The sequence below is a fragment of the Equus asinus genome, chromosome 25 (assembly GCF_041296235.1).
Source record: "Equus asinus isolate D_3611 breed Donkey chromosome 25, EquAss-T2T_v2, whole genome shotgun sequence".
Lineage (NCBI taxonomy): Eukaryota > Metazoa > Chordata > Mammalia > Perissodactyla > Equidae > Equus > Equus asinus.
The window spans coordinates 23,680,667-23,701,624 of NC_091814.1; the positions used below are offsets into that span (position 1 = coordinate 23,680,667).

Sequence of the window (20,958 nt, forward strand, 5' to 3'; positions counted from 1 at the left end):
ATTGTACTATCTGGACGAGGCTCCAGTTCTAGTGTTCCTGGCTTATTCAATTTGCCTCCCTACCTAAATAAAAGTGCAACACTCAGTGCATATCCCAGCCCCATGCTCCCAAGCTTGGGAGTGGGAGTAGGGGTAGAGGATGGGGAAGGAAAAAGAAGAAAGGAGTTGATATTGAATTATTTCACTTTCACCTATGATGCCCTTTGCCCAAATCATAAGAAAGCAAAGGGGAAAGGGCTGCAGGGTACATTATTTATTTTCACTTGAACATGGAAGGAAAGTGTCACACTCCCCCTTCCCCTTTTTAGGGGGAGTGTATTTTAATTAGCAACAACTTCTCCATCCACCCTGTGTATGTGTGTACACACACACACACTACGGTTGGGAGAGAGGACTAGGCTGACCTAGTCCTCTTACCTATTACTCCTTTGAAGAGGGTTTGACAAAGGAAGAGAAGGAGCTACACCAGGCAGAGGTTTCAAGCCATGGAATGGAGGAAACAAGGCAGAGAGGAGCAGCACCAGAGGCCAGGAGAGAGTGGAAAGGGCCACAGCTTCTTTGTTTTTTAAAAATTCTATAATTTGGGAGAGGGTGGTGATTAAATTCCAAAATACATTTCAGAGTCCCACCTTCCACACAGCTCCCTTACTCACAGCCCTTTGGTTTTTCAGACAAAATTTAAGAGCCCTCATAAAGCCAGAAGTACTGATAACCCCTCAGTGCACCCAAAAGCAGTGTTCACTTCAATCCCTTACAAAGACTATGTTCTATAGACTTTGCTTCTCCCTATACATTTGTCTTACGGCTCAGTGGCAAGGTGGCTGTAGAGACACACATTAGGGGGGTAAGTGGAAAGGGGGAACAAAGGGGAAGCCCAGGCACATGGGTGCAGGGAGGGGTGGGGAACACCACTTCCATTTTCCTTTGTCTTTTCCTTTTTAAAAAAAAAAAAAAAAGGCAGGGTGTGATTGGTTGGAAGGGTAGAGAACAAACCCCAGAACAGTATGTAAGCTCCAGAGGTGGATGGTGGGAACAGTCCCCAGAGAAGTGAGAAGGGGAAAAGGTCAGGGCAATGCTTGCAGCATCAAGTTCCTCAGGAGTTTCTGTCGGCCCAGCTCATAGTCCTCCTCGTCCACATTCACCAGCAGCTTGATGGCTTCATGGCCCACAGCCTGCTTGAGGGAGTCTGTGATGAAGACACCTTTAAGTGCCTCTAGTAATGAGCCATTGATGTAGTCGCGCCAGAATGCGTCGAGGTAGGTGAGCTCAGAGAACTTGATGTCACAGATGATGGAGCCCAGGTCCCGGGACTTGAGGATGGTGTTGGCCTGGTTAAAGCGCTCAAACTGGCGCTCAAGGGGGTCCTGCTTGTTAGAGAAGACATTGCCCTGCAGAGCAGTCTCGTGCTGGCAGTATTCAGCCCGAACCCGCAGTCTGATGTCTGTGGGGAACAGAAGATATGTAGGGAGGTTGCAGTGAGGGGTGAGTTTACAATCCAAGTTTGAAAGGTTGAACAGCAGAGTAGCAAAGTCAGGAACATCACCTGACCCCTTTTCTACCTCTTCCCCAGGACTAGTTCTTTTCTATGTACCTCTGAAATCCTTGCCTGAATGCAGCAGGTTCCCTTAACTGGGCCACGCCCAGGTCAGATTATTCCCATCACTCACAAACAGCACCTTGCTTCTAGCAGTTATTTTCTCAATTAGCAGGCACAGAAGTTCATTTTTATACTTTATCATGACTTGGTTCATCCTCCCATAAGGATGTCATAACAGCATTCTTCTGATCTAGTATTAACTAACAAAGAGTTGAAATGTACTCTGCCACAAAGATAGAGGAATTCTAGCCCCAGAGACTAAACCATTCAACCTCACTTTGCAAATAGCAATCAAAGTGAACCTTGCACTAAATAGCATAAACTGCCCAGTATCCTAGCAGTTCTTTCTATTTCCCCTCAAGTCTACTCCACCTCTGGTACCTCTGAACTTCCTCACCACATGTCTGCTTTTCCTTGGGATCTGGTGTCACTGACTTCCGGCGTTTTCGCTGGCTCCCAAGTGTGGCTCTCCCTCGAGCTGGCCGCTTGCTACACATCTGAGGGCCCGAAGTGGGGCAGCACACCACAGGATAGTGGGGAGGCACTGACCAGAGGGTACAAGGGGAGAAGATGTAGTAGGGTAAATGCAGAAATTCAAACACTGCTCTTGGAATGAGGAGGAATCATTTAGACTTAGCATTAAAAGCAACAGCAATAATGTGACCTAAAGGAAGACACAACGTGGGAACAATTACAGGATCTAGGTGAAGCATTAACACCTCACCTAATTTTTATGAGGTTAGATATGGTGGGACGGTGTCCTTTCATTTAAGCTGGCAAAGCTGGGAATATGATGGGTTCAGTGTCCTCTTTCTTGATTATGGAAATTAGGAGGAGTTAATGTCTTCTCACCTGTTTTAGGGGGTTGGGGAGGCCTCGGTTCTGGATCACTGAGGGCTCTGGGGGTCACATAGCGAATTGATGTCTCCTCCAGATACTTGTCTACAAGATCAGGGCACACTGTAGGGGAAAAAGGCGTCATTCAAGAAAAGATATACCCCTCCCTTCTTCTAGTCCAACCATCCAAGGGGCCTCATAACTTATTCTCCTAGGTACTCCCCAGAATCAAGGTCTCTTCCCGCTTGGACTCCTATGCTGCTCACTCCTGGCTTCCCACAACTCTTCCCTGATTCCTGTGTCCCCAGCCCCCAATGCACCCTCACCAGCCCGTCTCCTCTTGAGGGTGACGTAGGGCAGCAGGTCATGGCGAGTAATGATGCGCAGCAGCTGCAGCACCTGGCGGAAGTTACTCTCATCACAGCGGCCCTGGCGCTCCAGTGCCAGTAAGAAGTCACGTCCATTTCGGATGAGGCCACGCTCGTGGTCATCAATGACATCAACAAAGAGGAAGGAAAGAACGCGCACATCTCTGTGTGTCAGGTGGGTGCCCACGATGTCAAACATGCGGTGCAGGCTATATAGCCCATGCTCCTGCTCACCATGCTCTTCTGGCCACACCTGGCTTGCCCGCCGCTTTAGGCCCGCCATGCTGGGGGCTCAGGTACACACTGCTTTCCAGAATCCCTGCTCAGCAGCTGCAATCCTCACTATACTGTAAGGACAAGGCAAGAACCTTTGAGCCACTAAATGGCAAGAAGTGGTCTTGTTCATTCCTGTATTCCCAGTGCCCAACACAATGCCCGGGCAGTGTAGTGCTTAATAAGTATTTATTAAATTTTAAAAAGTGTTCATTTAAAAAAGCCTAGAGCTCTCCATACCCAGCAGATGCTGCTCTAAGTCCAGACCCTACTGCAGAAATATAGTCACTTTCCCTAAGTGAGGATGTTATAATGCAATTTTAGTGCTATATACTCAGCAGAAAGTGCTGTTAGATATTACCTCAGTTGTTCCTCCTGCCCCTGAAACACTGCTTTTGAGAACTGTGCTTTCCCCAACCAGTTCACCTCTTAAATGTAGGCAAACTTGAATAGTAGAGAATTCACTCTTCTAATATGAAAGCTGCAGAAAGTGAACTTAGAGACTGATAGTAGGGAAAGTGAAAATCTTTAGGATTAGAACTAGTTTCAATTTTGTCTGTATCATTAACAAGCTGTGTAGCTGTGTGACCATAAGTCACTTAACTTCAAAGTTTCACTGCCCTCATCAGGAATGAAACAAACTACTACTCAGACTTAAAAATCCAATGAGAAAATACATGTGAAATTACTTTGTAAACCTTATATAAATGGTGGTGAAAGATATTTCAAAGAGAGAAGCATCCTTGACCTCTGCAAGCCAGACCCATCCCTCCACAAGCCTATCCTCATTTTTCCTATAATCCAACCAAGTCCAGAAGCGTAACTACTCAGAAGGTTAATAATATTCACCGAAACTCATAGATTTAAATCAGATATTATTAAGCTCCTCCATTGAGCATGCTTGTAATCCTCCTATGTGACTTGTACACCCTTGATGTTCATACACCATTTGGATATACCACCTTCTAATCTTTCCTCATGGTTGTCATTTACCAATATTCTGTCCATGACCAATCATAGCCCTACATTCATTATATAACTTGGCACTTGATTCACAAAGTTCCTCCATCATCCTGGGTAGTATCAATGACCCAGCCACTATCCAATCCTGAAGTCCAACAACTTTCACCTCCACTCTAGTCACTTATACTAGCCAGCCCTGGTGGTTTAGTGGTTAAGATTTAGCACTCTCACTGCTGTGGCCCTGGTTCATTTCCCAGTTAGGGAACCAAACCTCCCGTCTGTCAGCTGTCATACTGTGGCGGCTGCGTGTTGCTCTGATGCTGAAAGCTATGCCACTGGTATTTCAAATACCAGCAGGATCACCCATGGTGGACAGGTTTCAGCGAAGCTTCCAGACTAAGACAGCCTAGGAGGAAGGACCTGGCCACCCACTTCCAAAACAACTGGCCATGAAAGCCCTATGAATAGCAGTGGAGATTTGTCTGACATAGCGCCAGAAGGTGAGAGGGCAGCACAAAAAGACTAGGCAGAGTTCTGCTCTGCTGTACACAGGATCGCTAGGAGTTTCAATCAACTCGACAGCACTAACAAATAGTCACTAATACTTACTGCCCTGCCAGAGAGTACCACCCAATACTGCTCTACCCTCTGACCACAATCTCCAATCACCCAATCAATTATAAATTCCTGTTGATGCTACTTCTAAATATCCCTTAAACTGCCTCACCTTTCCATCTCCACTGCCACGGTTCAGATCCCAATAATCTCTCACCTGGTCTATTACAACAGCCTCTTTAAGGGCTCTCCTTACCACCAATCTTAGCCCACCTAAAGCCATCCCCCACATTCAGCTGAATTAGCTATCTAAAATGCACAACTGATCACATCACTTTTCTGCTTAAGACCTATAAGAACACTCCAAACTCCTTACACAACACACCAAATATCCCAAGATTGGGTTCCCGCCTACCTGTCAACCTCATAACCCACTTTTTATTCTCTAACCTTATGAGTTTGTTTATCATTCACATACATCATGCAATTCATTTCTCTATACCTTTCTTCAGGCTACTTCCTTTGCCTGAATGCCCCTCTCCCTTCTCTGTTGCACACCCCCATCACCACCCTTTTTCAGATGGCTAACTCCTACTCATCCTTTAAGAGTCAGCTCAGATACCATCTTCAAATTCATTCTCTACACCCCCATGCTGGGATAAGTAGTCCTCTTCTGTGCGCCTATGGAACACTGTGCATATTTCCCTTTAAATCATTTATCAAAGTGTACTAAAATCATTTCTGTATTTATTATCCCATTAGATCTTAAGCAACTCATGTAGAAGGACTAAGTCATATTCATCTTTATATCTCTAGTGCCTAGCAATGGATAGAGGCTGGCACATAGTAGGAGCAACATATTGTCGAACTGAACTTAATGTCCAAGCAATACTTTAATTAACTCACATATGTGCAAGAATGAGAGGACCCCATTAAAAATAGATACCTGCAACTCAGTTACCATGCATATACAGTCATGCACCACATAATGACATTTTAGTCAATGATGTACCACACGTGCAATGGTGGTCCCATAAGATTAGTACCAGATAGCCTTGGTGGGTAGGAGGCTATACCATTAGGTTCATGTAAGTATACCCTATGATGTTCATACAATGACAAAATCGCCTAATGACCCATTTCTCAGAACATATCCCTATTGTTAAGTGACGTATGACTGTATTCTAGCAAGCTATAGCCTCCCCTACACTGTGCCGTACCACAGTACCCTACTCAACAATGAGACAGGTTGTTCTGTCCATTTTATACACCAAGAAACTGAGGCTAGCTTAAGAAAGGGAATAAAATGATAAGCTACTTCAGAAGAACAAAGCTGATGGGGTCTCAGAAAACTGAAGAGCAAGTAGGACCTGGTCCTCTCTTCCTCAGTAATCCTAAAATAGAAGCACTGAGAGATTTGTAGCCTTAAGGGGAGGTCCACCCTGGAATCACTTAGCCCCATACCATGGGTTCTGATATGTGGACAGGAAATATAGCCCATATCTAGTTAGAGAGCCCAAATGCCCCACCCAAAGCATGGAAAACAGCTGGGAAAATAGCTATTCAACTATTGACTAGTTTTCCTCGTCTCTTCCTTTCTTGTTTCACCTGCTACAGTCCCTGGGTACAAATAGAGGGGACTGAAGGAAAATACCTTCTTGCTCATAGCCAGCAACACGAGAAAACTGAGCCTCCTTACAACCCCTACAACTTCTCCTTGTTTCCTATCCCACCTGTTCCCTTTGGCCAGCTGTTGATTATGAGGATCCCAGAAAAAGCAGATGGGCAGATTTCAAATTAAACCAATCAGAAGAGCAGGTTGCTCCAGAGCTCCTCAATTCAAAGTGTACTGACTATAAAGCCCAGGAAATGAAGAAATATTGTCCTCACAGACCTGGCCACTGGAAAATGAGGCAGAGCACAGGAAAGCACTATGGTCCCAATTATTCATCAACAGATGCAATTCTACAATAGGCCTCAATCCTCTCAGGGTTAACTCCCTACATTTGAAGGAGAAAAAAAAGGCCACTTTTAAGTCCTAGATTCCCAGGCTGGATCATTCAAGGTGCCAGGAATTATCAGAGCTTCTAGGTCAGTGGTTCTCAACGAGGGGCAACTTTGTCCCCCAGGGGACATTTACAATGTCTGGAGACATTTTAGGTTGTCATGACTAGGGGGGTAAGGGGGAGTGCTACTGGCATACAGTGAGTAGAAGCCATGGATGCTGCTCTACACATCCTATCACACACAGACAGTCCCCCACAACAAAAAATTATCCAGCCCAAAATGTCAATAATGCTAAGGATGAGAAACTCTATTCTACATGGAGCATGATGAAAGGTCAAAAGGAATAGAGACAACATTGTCACTTTCTACCCTATATCTGGAGTAGGAAGCCATTTGTTCCCTCCGACCCAAACTATCAAACAATATTCCAGAAGAAAAGAAAAGCTAGTCAGACAGAGGCTCATTTAACCTCTAAGTCCAACCAGCACTAAGGAGTTCCATCCCACTCCAACCTTGGCTTTTCTATCACCTGCTGTTGCCATTCAGGTGAACAGCAGGTGGTAGGCCTACACTCCCTTCTACCCCATCCCAGGAGGTCTAATTTGACCTACTTCAATCTGGATCTCTGTGAAGATAAGAGAAATACCATTCTCTGCAAGACAGACAAAAAGGATCCTGGACTTAACCCTCACCAGCCATCTCTAAAGTCTTGAAACTAGACTGCTAGCAGACCCTCCCTTGTTAGGCTGCTAATCAGACTTATACTACTTATTCATTGAAGAGGTTTAAGTTTCCCAAGTCCATGTCCTTGGGAGAAATGTGAGGAGGCTGGCATATAGGCTAATAAGCAGCCCTCTCCACATAATTCTCATGTAGGATGGTGAGTTTACTCACTCAGCAACCCAGATGGGGGTTCCAAGAATCTATTGAACTTCAGCATTAAAAGAACATGGCCAACTTCCTCTGAAACTAAAATATACTCAGCTTTCTGCAGCAGTGAAGCAAGGGAACTCAGCTTAAATTATACAGTGATCCTAGATGAAAGGTATCAGAGTAGTGAGAAGAATGGACCCCCTCTATACAGAAGATTAGAAAGAACTCTTGAGTCTTGGTGTCTGAAATATTGCCAGATACCAAGAGACAAACACTCCAGTAAACAAGAGTCCTGATCCCGCTAGCTGGTTTGAGTCCATTTGAGATCCTAAAACATGGGTTCCCCCCTACGTTTCCCAAGAATAATTCTTTATTCTGATGAATTGCAGCATCTCCTAGAGTTGTAGTTCGTTTGTTTTCTTTAGGGAGCTCCAAGACAAGTCAAGGGCCAATGGACAGTCCATATGTATCTACAGGATTTCCTCTTGATTGGTCGTTCTCTATTAGGTTTCTATTTCCAAGCAAAGTCTAGTCTGACCCCAATCAGGGATGATATCTGTATTTTTTGAGGTATTTGACTCTTTTGGAAGCCCTGAGAGGAAAGTCCTGTGGAAGAAATAATAAAGAGTGATAACTTGAAATGAAAAGGATAGTCTAGTTTCCTCCCAACAGGGATGATATTTGTATTTTCACAGAACCAGAAGTATCTGACTCTCAGAAGCTCTTAGAGAGGAAAGTCAGTGGAAGAACTAAAAAGAGTGATGTCTTGAAACTTGAATTGGAAACGACGTGGAAAACTTAAACATGGCTAAGAGCACATAAAGAGCTTTCTCGCTGGTGGGAGAGGAAAATGTAACTAAATACCTGAAAAGTCAGAATTACATAGTATTTTCAAAAGGAAGATTCCAGGAACCCTGAACAACTAAAAGCAAGAATAAGCTAGAGGAAAAGCCCTCCCGTGGAAGGTGCCTCAGCAACCCTCCAAGGGCAATATTTAGTAGACACTGTACTAGAGTACAATGTTGCACATGTTTAAAAAAATGTTTCTCTCAGAGCTAACCAAGACGACTAGATAATAACAAAACAAAGCTTGGGGCCTGTCCCAAAACACCTAATTTTTGCTCTCCTTTCCCTCCCACCAATCTCTAGTTACCCAAAGAGACAGTGACTGCAAGCAACAGATCTTACGTACTCAGTTGGGTGGGTGAAACTCATTTTCCCTGGCATCTACCCCATTACTGAGCTGACCCACCATACATTTCTCATGCCATTTCCATTCCCTGCCATTGTTTGAAAACAATAAAAAGTTCCAGACTTACCTCTGCAAGAAAGTTAATTTCCCAGGTCTCTTCCTAGCACAAGGTTCAGAGCCAGCAGCAAAACAAAAACAAACAAGGGGGAAAAGAGAGTCAATTTTCAAGCTTTATTTTGAAACCTCACAGGCCCAAAGAGTTAGTCAATCTCAGTTGCAAAAATACAAACAAGCCTAAAGCCATTTCGATTGAAATAATCCACTCCAGGCTAAATGAGGTAACTCGCCCCAACAAAGCCCAAGCTTCCCTAACTCTCTACTCGGCAATTCACAAGACAATACCAACTCTGAGAATTTCCAGCCTCAATGGCTGGTACCACGAAAGGCCCCCAATTCAACAACTTGTGGGAAACCAAGTATCCTCTGACAACTTCTCACCTGACTCCTCAATTTCTCATGAGACTCACCTATTTTGTTACAATATTAACCTTGACTTTCATCTTTAGGAAGAAGTGGGAGGAAAGTGGTCACAGCCAAAGGAGACACTTTCCACTGTTTTCCTTTTCAGACCAGAACCATCCTCCAAATTCCACCTTCGCCCTTTCCCTTACCTAGCACACAGTCAGAACAAAATATCCACGAGGGCAGCATCCACTCATATATCTACATTTCACCAGGGAATGTTTTCTGTATAAGAATACTGATCCCTCCCTCCCAGCACTTAAGCAGCAAAAGAACGGTCTGGAAACTAAAGTACTCATTTAATTAGCCTGGCTGCCTAGATGCCATCCTGTTTTCCTTTTCTCAGGCTTCCAGAGTCTCAACCTTAGTATATAGGGCTTCAACATAGCATGGCTGTTTCCTCACTCTTGCATTGCTAATTGCTAAAAACTACAAAAGTCCTTCCACACACTGGCAGCGACACCAGCTTCCCCATTTTCCCTTCCTCTCGTAACCAGGAAAAACAAGAGAGCAGTAAGCTAGAGAGCCTTTGGAAGGCAAATCCAGTTGAACTCTCATCCAACCCCAATTCTCCAAACCCACATGACCATTCCCTTCTGCCCTTCCCACCCTATTAAAAGCTAAAGGCCTGGCAATTGGAATTGGCTGCAACTGATGCTGCTTAACTCTGCTCTCTCTTCCTTTCCACAAGGGAAAAGGAAACCCCCGAACCTCTATCACCCGTGCAGCTCCACTGTCCTATCTCCCATCCCATTCCCCTTCCTCCCAAACTTTCCTCCTAGTCTCTCACTTTCTCCATTACCTCGTCACACCGACAGGCTCTCCATTCCCCAAACCTCCGTTCTCTCCTTTTTCACCCAAATATCTCCCCTAGGCCCTTCCCCCTCCCACCTCAAATTTAACACTTTCAAAACCTCCCCCCAAACGTCTTCAGTCCAATTCTCACCTCTTCCCAACACCCCTCAGAGTCCAGTCCTCCTCCCAACGACAAGCCACCAGCCCCTTCCCCTTCTCACGCTCAGCCTCTCCCTCCCGCTCCTAAGCCCCCTCAACCCGGCGGGATGGCAGCCCCACTCCCCAACTCGGCCTCTCTAATACCCCCAGCCCGGCCCAGCCTTGGCCCTTGTTTACGCCCCTCCCCACGTCCCCTCCCCCGCCTCGACCCCTGCCCTCTGCCACAGTTGCCACCTCCCCCGCACGCCCCCCTCGGCCGCTCCCCTCCCCCACCTCGCAGCGTCCCGTCACCTCCCTCTCCTGAGGTTTTCAGGCTGGACGTCGCCACCGCCTCCCCCTCCACTTTCCTTCCCCAAGCCCTTTGCGGCCCCGCCCGGCCCCGCCCCGTCCCGCTCGACTCCCCCTCCCCACTCCGGCCGCCCCGCCGCCTCACTCTCGGCTCAGGCTTGGCGCCGCCATGTTGGATCCATCCGCGCCGCGCTCCCGGGCCTGTCTCCCGGCGCCGCATCCGGGCTCCAGCTGCCGCCGCCGCCGCCGCCGCCGCGGGCGTGGGGGAGGGGAGAGGCGGGCGGGGGTGGCTGCATCCTGAACAGCGCCTCCCGGAACCTGGCCGGTTCGTGGCGGCTTCGAGACCATAGTGAGGCATGAGCCGGAGGAGCCATGCTAGGTGAGGGCAGCCTGGCAGCGGCATTAAACGGGGAGTGGACAGCTTCACGTCGGAAGGAGAGGCTAGAGAATGGCAGCCATCTTGCTTTGGGGCAAGCTGGCAACGCAAGTTTTACTTGACGGTGGCTTCAGGGCCGGAGTAAGTAAGGAGAGAGGGTTGCATTCTTGAGTTTAGAAACAGTGGTGGCTCCAGGGCTGGCTGGTGTCGACTTCAAGACCCACCGAAAGACTGGGACTGAGAGCCATGACGCGTACGGGCGGAATATTATGGGGGGTGAAATTGCCCCGCATCCTTTGGGGAAGGTTCGTGATCTGGATTTGACCTTTGCTCTGAGCTTCCTGGTAACCCGGACGTTCCGTAAACCTGGCTCCGGAGCAGAAAGCGCTGCTGAGATGCCCTCTCGGATTTCATGCTTTGAGCATTTGTCTTTTGAGCACCCGCTTTATGAAGGAAGTGTCGCCTGAGCTGAATCCTGGACTCTTGGGAATTGGGGGTCGGGGCCGGGTACTTTCTGGAGCTGCTAGTATCCTGATGTGATTTTAAGAGAGGTAATAGATGAGGCCTGTGAGATTGACAGGGGCCAGTTTACGCAAGGCCTTACAAATTTAGTTGATTTCATCCTAAGGGCAACGAATAGACTTTGAAGAGATTTAGCAGAGGTGTGACTAATTATATTTGCATTTTAGAAAGATCACTGGTTGCATTGGGGAGAATGGATTAGAAAGGACGCAGTTAGAGGCGTGGAGAACAATTGGTAAGATCTTTTCCGGGCGAGAGACACAGTGGTCTCTCCTATAGAAAGGGAAGTGCAGATGGGAAAAGATAGATGGGAAATGCGCATAAGGCAGAGGGAGGAATCCATGATATTTCCGTGTTCTGACTTGGGCAACTGAGGAATAATGATGCCATTTTCTTTTTTGTTTGGGGGAGAGAATGAGTTTTAGGTGCCTGTCGGATATCCATTAGACAACTGGATATTAGATAATGTGGGTTGGGAATGCAAAAGAAACGTTTGGGGTGTGTGCTCTCAAGCGCCTGTGAATATAGATGGTTGTTGAAGCTGTAGAAGTGGATAAGATGGCCTAGTGAGAGGAATATCTGCGTTTGAGGGATGAGATGAGGAAAAGAAGCTGAAAAGAGGACATCGAGCAGGGGCAAACAGAAAGGAAAGAAGGCAACCAGGAGAGAAATATCAAGGAAACTGGTTACAGTGTTAAACGTTACAAATCAGGTAAGAGGTGGACTAAAATGTGTCCATGGATTTTGCAACAAGGAAGTCATTTAGTAATTTTGGAGAAAGCTGTTTCAGAGATATATGGTGGGCTGGAAACCAGACTGAGGTAGATTGAGTGACTGGAAAGGCACAATGTATAAAGATAATTTTTTAGGGGCCGGACCCCTGATGCCAAGATCAAGTTTCAGGCTCCACTTCAGTGGCCCAGGGTTCGCCGGTTCGGATCCCCGGTGTGGACATGGCACCGCTTGGCAAGCCATGCTGTGGTAGGCATCCCACATATAAAGTAGGGGAAGATGGGCATGGATGTTAGCTCAGGGCTAGTCTTCCTCAGGAAAAAAAAAAAAAAAAAACCTGTCAGCAGATGTTAGCTCAGTGCTAATCTTCCTCAAAAAAAAAAAAAGAATTTTTAAATGGTGTTGAGGTTAGCAGTAGGGTGTAGCATGAGGGAGAATTCCAAAGAAAGGGAAAGAGTTTTAGGTGCCTGTGGGGCAGCCAGATGGAGATGTCCTAATGGCAGTTGACTATACAGATCTAAAAGGTAGGAGAAAAATATATTAAATGGGAAAAAAGCTAGTGTAGAAGAATGCATATGGCACATTTACACAGGCATTAAAAAATTAACCATGAAGAGTGGGCCTGGGAGGGATGAAACTTATACATTTTTATTTTAGCTCTATCTTTACAGTTGGTATTTGTTTTACTGTGTACATAGATTACTTTTATAGAAAAGTACTTTTTAAAAACTTCAGTGTATATAGCCAGAAATTCTGATGAGTTTGGGTGCATTCAGAGTGATACTGCCTTAGACTATAGCCAGAAATTCTGAATCATGAACATCTCAGTGGTAGTTGAAGCCATAGATTTCTAGAAGCTCCCCAGAGAACAGCAGAGGGCTAAGAAGAGTGCTGTGGAGAATTCCAACATTTAAGGCACAAGTAGAAGAAGAGCCCTTGGAGAATCTTTGAAAAGGAACAGCCAATAAGGAAGAACAAAAACTGGGTGGTAATTGGCACAGAATCAGAGGGAAGAGAGCAGTTCAAGAGAGTGGAAGTTGTTAAAAGTGTCAGATGTCTCCAGAAAGACGGCCAACAGGAAAGGTGCTTTTAGCTCCAGACCCAGGTTTCCTGGAAGCTTGGCACAAAGGTCAGATCGAGATTTTGAACTTTCCCCCAAGTATCATGTGGAATCTGACCCCCATGCTATTCTACCCTTATGCATCATGACTGGCAGTCCTAGTCTTTCAATGGGTTTTGAAGTCAGCACCAGCCAGCTCTGGCACCACCATGTTTCCACACTCAAGAATGCTACCTCTCCCATTCCATACTATGGCCCTGAAGCTGCCATCAAGAAAAACCTGTGTTGCCAAAATGATGGAAGTTAAGGATTTGAAAGTAGGAGTATAAACTGGAGTTGAGAAGGTCAAGAACTAACTAAGGATCGCGTGGATTTTCCTAAAACCACCCTGAAAGATAGGAAGAGTTGGCATAGAGAGGTTACTTAATAGGTGCTAAAGTCCTCAGTAAACTTGAGGGCTAAAGGGTAGTTGAACCAAATAGCAGAAGCTTTAAAGAGCGAAGAGTTTTTGCAAGAGGTTGGAAGCACCATAGTCTGAAAGTACCAGTGGATAGCAAAGAGAAGGATGATAGCCTGCCACCCTTTCCTACAGGAGTGCGAGAATGAACAGCCTCTACTTTAGAAGGTTGAAGGAAGAAGTGTCTGTTAGAAAATGCCAAAAATGTCAGCCCTACCCAACTTTCCATCTGGACCCACTGCAACTCTGTTCCTTTGTAAACAACCTCCCCTATATCCTAATTTTCTTCACAGATTGCTCCCTAGCTTTTCCTAGAGGAAGACTCATCAGGACAGAAGTAGCTGTGATGTATGGAAGGGGGATGTGCCCCACCCACGTAAATCCACACAAGAGGCAGGCACAGGCACAACTTCTTAAAATAGAATCATATTCTCTCCATATCCATATTCTGAAGCGGTTTGACACCTAGCAGTCTTGGCATCATGGTAGTAATTCCTTTCTGTGAGCCCACCTCTCCTCTCCAAACCTAACCTAACCCCGTTTAGAGGGTTAGAGAGGAAAGTCCATACTGAAGACTGCCTTTTCTAATAGTGTGATGTCCAGCTCACTCATTGCAGCCCATGGGGAAAAAACACACATTGCCCTCTCCACTCAGAATGGAAAGGTAAAGGAAGGGCTGGGATTTGTCTCCATTAAGCCTTCCAGAATAATCTCTCTTCCTCTACAGGACTCGTAGGACTCAGTCCTTTTCCCTGGAACCAAACCTTAACAACTAAATTTTACATATTCCAGACAATTGGGACAAACATTGTCTGGCCAACTGTTCCTAAGGTAATTGGTCCATTCATGGTTGCAGTTGTAGAAATGTTTTCTGTTTGGGGGGCCCTGGATGTTCACTTGAGATTTAATAGGGGCTGAAGAGATCATAATGCCAATAAAGAGAGCTGAGCAGATTTCCTGAGGTGAAATGGAATAAATGCCAGCTAACCCAAGGAGACCTGTGTGGAGATGGACACTCTCATGCCCACCACTGAGAAAAAATATTTCAAACGCTTTAAAGATTTTTCACTAGCCATAGCTAAACAGCTGTTCCCCCTTGGGTTAAACTATACATCAATAGTTATAGCAAAAACTTCATCTTTTGTCTTCTGTTCTTTTTCCATCCTCTCGTTGCTTCAACTGAAAACTTGAGAAAACTCCACTGAGAAGACTGAGAACCCTGTGTACGATTCTTTTGTTACTCTGTCTTTCACATTCCTTCCTTTACGTCAGCTCCTGTCTCTTCCTTGGAGCCTCTGCTAAGAAAACTCCCTCTAGCTTTCAAAGACCAGCCCCTTCAGCTTGACCCTGATTCCCATTCTTTTCTGCTTCTCAACACACTGTTCCCACCATTATCTCTTCCTTCACTAGACTCTAACCTGACATCCTTCAGCTACCTTTCACATTCTCCTGTTTCTAGTGTGTCCTGTGCTATAGTTCTCAACTCACTGTAATTCTCAGTGATTAGAAAAGCCTTTTTAGGGGCCAGCATAGTGGCGTAGTAGTTAAGTTCACATACTCTGTTTCGGTGGCCCAGGGTTCGCAGTTTGGATCCCAGACACGGACCTACGTACCACTCATCAGGCCACGCTGTGGCAGCATCCCACATACCAAACAGAAGAAGATTGCCACAGATGTTAGCTCAGGGATAGTCTTCCTCAAGCAAAAAAAAAAAAGAGAAAGATTGGCAACAAGTGTTAGCTCAGGGCCAATCTTCCTCACCAAAAAAAAGCAAAAGAGAAAAGCCTTTTTTCTGTACTTTAGAAAAATCTATCTCTTTGTACCTTCCATTTATTGGTCCTATTTTTTCTCTCTGGATCACCACATCATAGCTGTATGTCAACCCTTCAGATAACTACTATGTCCCTACTAAATATTTTTTTTCCAGGTCAATGGTAGTACCAATTCAAAGTATAGAAGACCTCTTATCTTGCTTGATCTGAATACTCTATTAAGGCTGCTTTTCCCAGTTCATGCTGTTCTACACCTCTGCCCAAATTAAGATCTTTTCAAACCAGACATTGCCTTAAAGAAGTCCATACCCTATTGGCAGTTATTGTCACAAGTATCCTTTTGATTCTTCCAGGCCCAGTCTGATCCCTGTGTCCCTGCCTGAGCTTTATTCTTGAACTTTATCCTACAGTGATTTATTGACCTGACAGGCCTCTCTAGTTCTTGGCTCCCCATTAACTTCAAGCTGCTCCAGTTAATCATTTTCTTTCTTTTTTTTTTGAGGAAGATTAGCTCTGAGCTAACTGCTGTCAATCCTCCTCTTTTTGCTGAGGAAGACTGGCCCTGAGCTAACATCCGTGCCCATCTTCCTCTACTTTACACGTGGGACGCCTGCCACAGCATGGCTGGATAAGCAATGCCATGTCCACACCCAGGATCCAAACTGGCGAACCCCAGGCCGCCTCAGCGGAAGGTGCAAACTTAACCGCTGCGCCACTGGGCCGGCCCCTCTTTTTTTTTTTAAGATTGGCACCTGAGCTAACAACTGTTGCCAATCTTCTTTTTTCTTCCCTGTTTTTTTCTCCCCAAATCCCCCCAGTACATAGTTGTATATTTTAGTTGTGGGTCCTTCTAGTTGTGGTATGTGGGATGCCACCTCAATGTGGCCTGACGAGCTGTGCCATGTCTATGCCTAGGATCCGAACCAGCGAAACCCTGGGCTACCGAAGCAGAGCGTGAAAACTTAACCACTCGGCCATGGGGCCGGCCCCCCAGTTATTCATTTTCATCCAGGCATCATCCTGGATCCTAATTTCAATTGAGCTTCAGACCTAGCTGTAAGCCCTGAGCTGGAATTCTGATGTCTCCTGGCTCCTGAATAGAAAAATAGGGACCACAATCAGTCCCTGAATCCTAACTATCTGCTATCCAAAATTCTCCTTAACCTGTTTCCTTTTCTTCATTTGCCAGCTCTGACCCTCACTAATATGACTTTGGGCAAATTCCTTAGCTTCTCTGAGCTTGTTTTCTTATCTGTAAAAGGGGCAAATATAACATCCACATGATAGGTCATTGTTTTAATGATTATGTTGAATAATATATATGAATTGTTAACACAGGGCCTAACTCATTGTAAGTGCTGGGTAAATGTTACCTAGTATTTGTATATAACGATATATATGTTTCAGGTTTCAGAAATTCAGCAGGTCCTTTATCAATGCTCTCTGCTGCCCCCGTGGGGATGACTTTTTCCAAGTCATTGGTTATCCTGCAGGCCACGACAAAAACAGCCTTGTCTCACCAACCACACCAGTTAATTAGAAAATTAGTCAGTTCTTCTTTGGTTGATTGTTCAATCAAATAAAAATGCTTCTATATTCTAGCCCATTGTCTATCTTTTTCAAAAAACATACCAGGAAACTGTTATGTTTTCCTGCAATCAAGATATACTGTCTCTATAATGTTCTTCTAGTTTGTTTATCTAGTAACACTGGCGAGGAAAGTCATTCAGTCGTTTACTTAGTATGTTAAGCATTTACTAATGTCAGGTATTGTGATAGACGTATAGGATAGGATACACAATGGTGGACAAAACAGTCATGTCTTCATGGAGCTCACTACGTGGGTAGACAGACACTAAGGAAAAAATAAATACATCATTCTAAATTGAGATAGGTGCTATGAAGGAAAAGAACAGAATGCTGTGACAGAAAAATGAATGATCCAGAAATCCTCTGTGAGGTGGTGACATGGAAGCTGAGACCCAAAGGACACGAAGGAGGCAGCCATCTTGTGGAGAATGGGGAGGAGTACCCTAGGATAAGCAGACACCTGCAAAAGGCCGGGAGGCAATGAAGATCGGACACCTTGGGAGACTGAATCACAGTGATGAACCACTGTAAGCATCTGGGGATTGCTGCTTTCTTTTGTCATCGCCCTTTAATACCTGTTCTATAGTTTTACTAAGAATTAATAACCTTAGGTTTTTGTTGTTGTTTTGAGGAATATTAGCGCTCAGCTAACATCTGCTGCCAATCCTCCTCTTTTTGCTGAGGAAGACTGGCCCTGAGCTAACATCCGTGCCCATCTTCCTCTACTTTATACGTGGGATACCTGCCACAGCATGGCTGGATAAGCAGTGCCATGTCCACACCTGGGATCTGAACCGGAGAACCCCAGGCCACCAAAGCGGAACGTGCTCACTTAACTGCTGTGCCACCTGGCCGGCCCCTAATAATCTTAGGTTTTTAGTTCCCAGAGTTCACCATCTAGAATTTTCCTCTTTGAAAATGTGGACATTTGCCATATTGTGAGTTCCTCAGATTACCTAAAGGGGACACAATTTTACTTATACTTTTTATTTCTAGAATAGCATGTGTTCAGGCCCTGAACTCATTTAAAATGCTAAGAATCCTGTTACTATTTTAATCATTAATGAACTTATAACAAAAAGGATTTTCCTAACTCCTTGCATTACCTCATTTCTTCGTGTGTTCTTCCAAGCTTTAGCTATTTATACATTTTTATGTAGCTAAAATAATAATCTAATTATCATTATTGCAGATGATAGCTTGTTTAACTAGATAACTCATGAGCATCAACTTAAAAATTATTACAAATAATAACGGAATTAGTCAAGTGGGGGGAAAGTAACATGCAGAAGTGAATATCCTTTATATATACAAACTGTAAGTTAAAGATAAAATCGAAGACCCAATAGCAACAAAACAAAGTTCCTTATAATAAGCCTAACAAGAATGTGCAAGATCAGTATGAATGAAATTTTTAAATGCTACCCATATAAGAGAAAACTTGAACAAATGGAAAGTAACATCATGTTCTTGGGTAGAGAGAAAATACAATGATGTTGATTTCCAAAGTTGTCTATAGATTTATATGATCTAGATCAAAATATCAGCAGGATTTTTAAAAATAAAACAAGCTTATTTTAAGTTCACATGGAAAAATAAGGAAGAATTAAAAGGAAAATTCTGAAAAAGAAAAGTGATGAATAGAAGCTAGCCCAACCAGATAATAAGAATTTGTTATAAAGCTGCAATGATTAAATCAGTAGAGTAATGCCCTGTGAATAGACAAATTGTTGGAACAGAATGGAAGGCCCGGTGATAGACCCAAATACGTACGGAAATTTTGTATTGATAAAAGTGCCACCTTAGATCAGTGGAAAGAATATGCATTATTTAGTAAATGGTGTTGAAACATCTGAAGAGACATCCAAAGAGAAAATGTTGGATCCTGACATCATACCCTTCACCAAAATTAATTCCGTATGGATTAATAGCCAATCATAATTAATATAAAATACTGGAAGCTATCCAAAACATAAGGGTACAAAAAGGTTGAAAGTAAAAGAGTGGGAAAAGATATACTATGTAAACATAAACCAAAAGAAAATTATATAATGACAGATATAGTAGACTTGAAGGCAAAAAGCATTACTAGAAATAAAGAAGGAGGGGACCAGCCCAGTGGTGCAGCGGTTAAGGGAGCACATTCCACTTCGGTGGCCCAGGGTTCACCAGTTCAGATCCCAGGAGCGGACATGGTACCACTCAGCAAGCCATGCTGTGGTAGGTGTCCCATATATAGAGTAGAGGAAGATGGGCATGGATGTTAGTTCAGGGCCAGTCTTCCTCAGCAAAGAGAGGAGGATTGGCAGCAGATGTTAGCTGAACACTAATATTCCTCAAAAAAAAAAAGAAAGAAAGAAAGAAAGAAAGAAGGGGGCCCGGTCCTGTGGCCAAGTGGTTAAGTTCATGTGATCTGCTTCGGCAGCCCAGCATTTTTTTTTTTTTTTATTAATGTTATGATAGATTACAACCTTGTGAGATTTCAGTTGTACATTATTGTTAGTCATGTTGTGGGTACACCACTTCCCCCTTTGTGCCCTCCCCCCACCCCCCCTTTTCCCTGGTAACCACCGATCAGATCTCCTTGTCAATATATTAACTTCCACCTATGAGTGGAGTCATATAGAGTTCGTCTTTCTCTGACTGGCTTATTTCGCTTAACATAATACCCTCGAGGTCCATCCACGTTGCTGCGAGTGGGCCAATTTTGTCTTTTTTTATGGCTGAGTAGTATTCCATTGTGTATATATACCATATCTTCTTTATCCAATCATCAGTTTCTGGGCATGTAGGTTGGTTCCACGTCTTGGCTATTGTAAATAATGCTGCGATGAACATAGGGGTGCAAGGGACTCTTGGGATTTCTGATTTCAGGTTCTTAGGATAGATACCCAGTAATGGGATGGCTGGGTCATAGGGTATTTCTATTTTTAACTTTTTGAGAAATCTCCATACTGTTTTCCATAGTGGCCGCACCAGCCTGCATTCCCACCAACAGTGTATGAGGGTTCCTTTTTCTCCACAACCTCTCCAACATTTGTCATTCTTGGTTTTGGATGTTTTTGCCAATCTAACGGGTGTAAGGTGATATCTTAGTGTAGTTTTGATTTGCATTTCCCTGATGATTAGCGATGATGAACATCTTTTCATGTGTCTATTGGCCATATTCATATCTTCTTTTGAGAAATGTCTGTTCATGTCCTCTGCCCATTGTTTGATTGGGTTGTTTGTTTTTTTGTTGTTAAGCCGCAGCCCAGCATTTTGCCAGTTCAGGTGCTGGTCGTGGACCTAGCACCGCTGGTCAGGCCATGCTGAGGTGGCATCCCATATAGCACAACCAGAAGGACCAACAACTAGAATATACAACTGTGTACTTGGGGGAGCTTTGAGGAGAAGGAAAAAAAAAAGATTGGCAACAGATTTTAGCTCAGGTGCTAATCTTAAAAAAAGAAAAGGGGGGGGAACAAAGGCATTCATATTAATAACTGCAATTTACCAGGAAGTTCTACATTTGTATGCACTTAATAAAATAACCTCAAATTATATAGAGCAACAGAGCTACAAGAAAAAAATAGACAAATTCATGATCATAATAGGAGATTCAATACATCTGTCTCACTCACTGATAGAGCATGCATCTTTCAGAACTAATAGACAAAAAAATCAATGAGGATATAAAAAACTTAAATGACATTTGAGCAGCAAATTGGATTCAACAAGCATATATAGTCCACTATATGCAACAACTGCAAATTAAAAATTATTTTTAGGCACACTTGGAGCATTTTAAAAACCGACCATGTTGTGCTATAAAGCAAGTTTCAACAAATTTCAAAGGATTGAAATTATACAAAGTTTCTTGCCATCATTGCAGTTAAGCTAGAAATCAGTAAGAAAAAGGTAACTAGAAAATATCTATAAGTTATAAAATACTCTTCTAAATAACACCTCAAAAGAAATCACAACTGGAGTTAGAAAATAATTTGAACTGAATGATAATAAAAATACTACATACCAAAA

At 44.1% G+C, this 20,958-nt stretch overlaps 1 protein-coding gene across 2 annotated transcripts; it reads right to left on the reverse strand.

The window, feature by feature from the left end:
• Nucleotides 1-554: 554 nt before the first annotated feature.
• Nucleotides 555-11,139, reverse strand: DEDD (death effector domain containing). Of its 2 annotated transcripts, none has more exons than XM_014835502.3 (6): nucleotides 10,575-11,139; nucleotides 8,793-8,825; nucleotides 2,761-3,149; nucleotides 2,450-2,557; nucleotides 1,995-2,141; nucleotides 555-1,441 (listed from the first exon to the last, which is right to left on the reverse strand). In XM_014835502.3, the coding sequence occupies exons 3-6, from the start codon at nucleotides 3,083-3,085 to the stop codon at nucleotides 1,065-1,067; spliced, it is 957 nt and encodes a 318-aa protein (XP_014690988.1). In that variant the 5' UTR covers nucleotides 3,086-3,149; nucleotides 8,793-8,825; nucleotides 10,575-11,139; the 3' UTR covers nucleotides 555-1,064. The 2 variants fall into 2 exon arrangements, with proteins under 2 accessions (XP_014690988.1, XP_044613614.1); XM_044757679.2 differs by lacking the exon at nucleotides 10,575-11,139 and adding an exon at nucleotides 10,415-10,520.
• Between the last annotated feature and the right edge of the window lie 9,819 nt (nucleotides 11,140-20,958).

Bases quoted from the DNA above. Each gene is read 5' to 3' on its own strand.
- DEDD (XM_014835502.3), bottom strand. From the start codon at position 3,085: ATGGCGGGCCTAAAGCGGCGGGCAAGCCAGGTGTGGCCAGAAGAGCAT. The intron at 2,558-2,760 runs GTGAGGGTGCAT...TTTCCCCTACAG, and splicing joins CCTCAAGAGGAGACGGGCTG to TGTGCCCTGATCTTGTAGAC. The intron at 1,442-1,994 runs GTGAGGAAGTTC...TGTTCCCCACAG, and splicing joins CAAGGAAAAGCAGACATGTG to ACATCAGACTGCGGGTTCGG.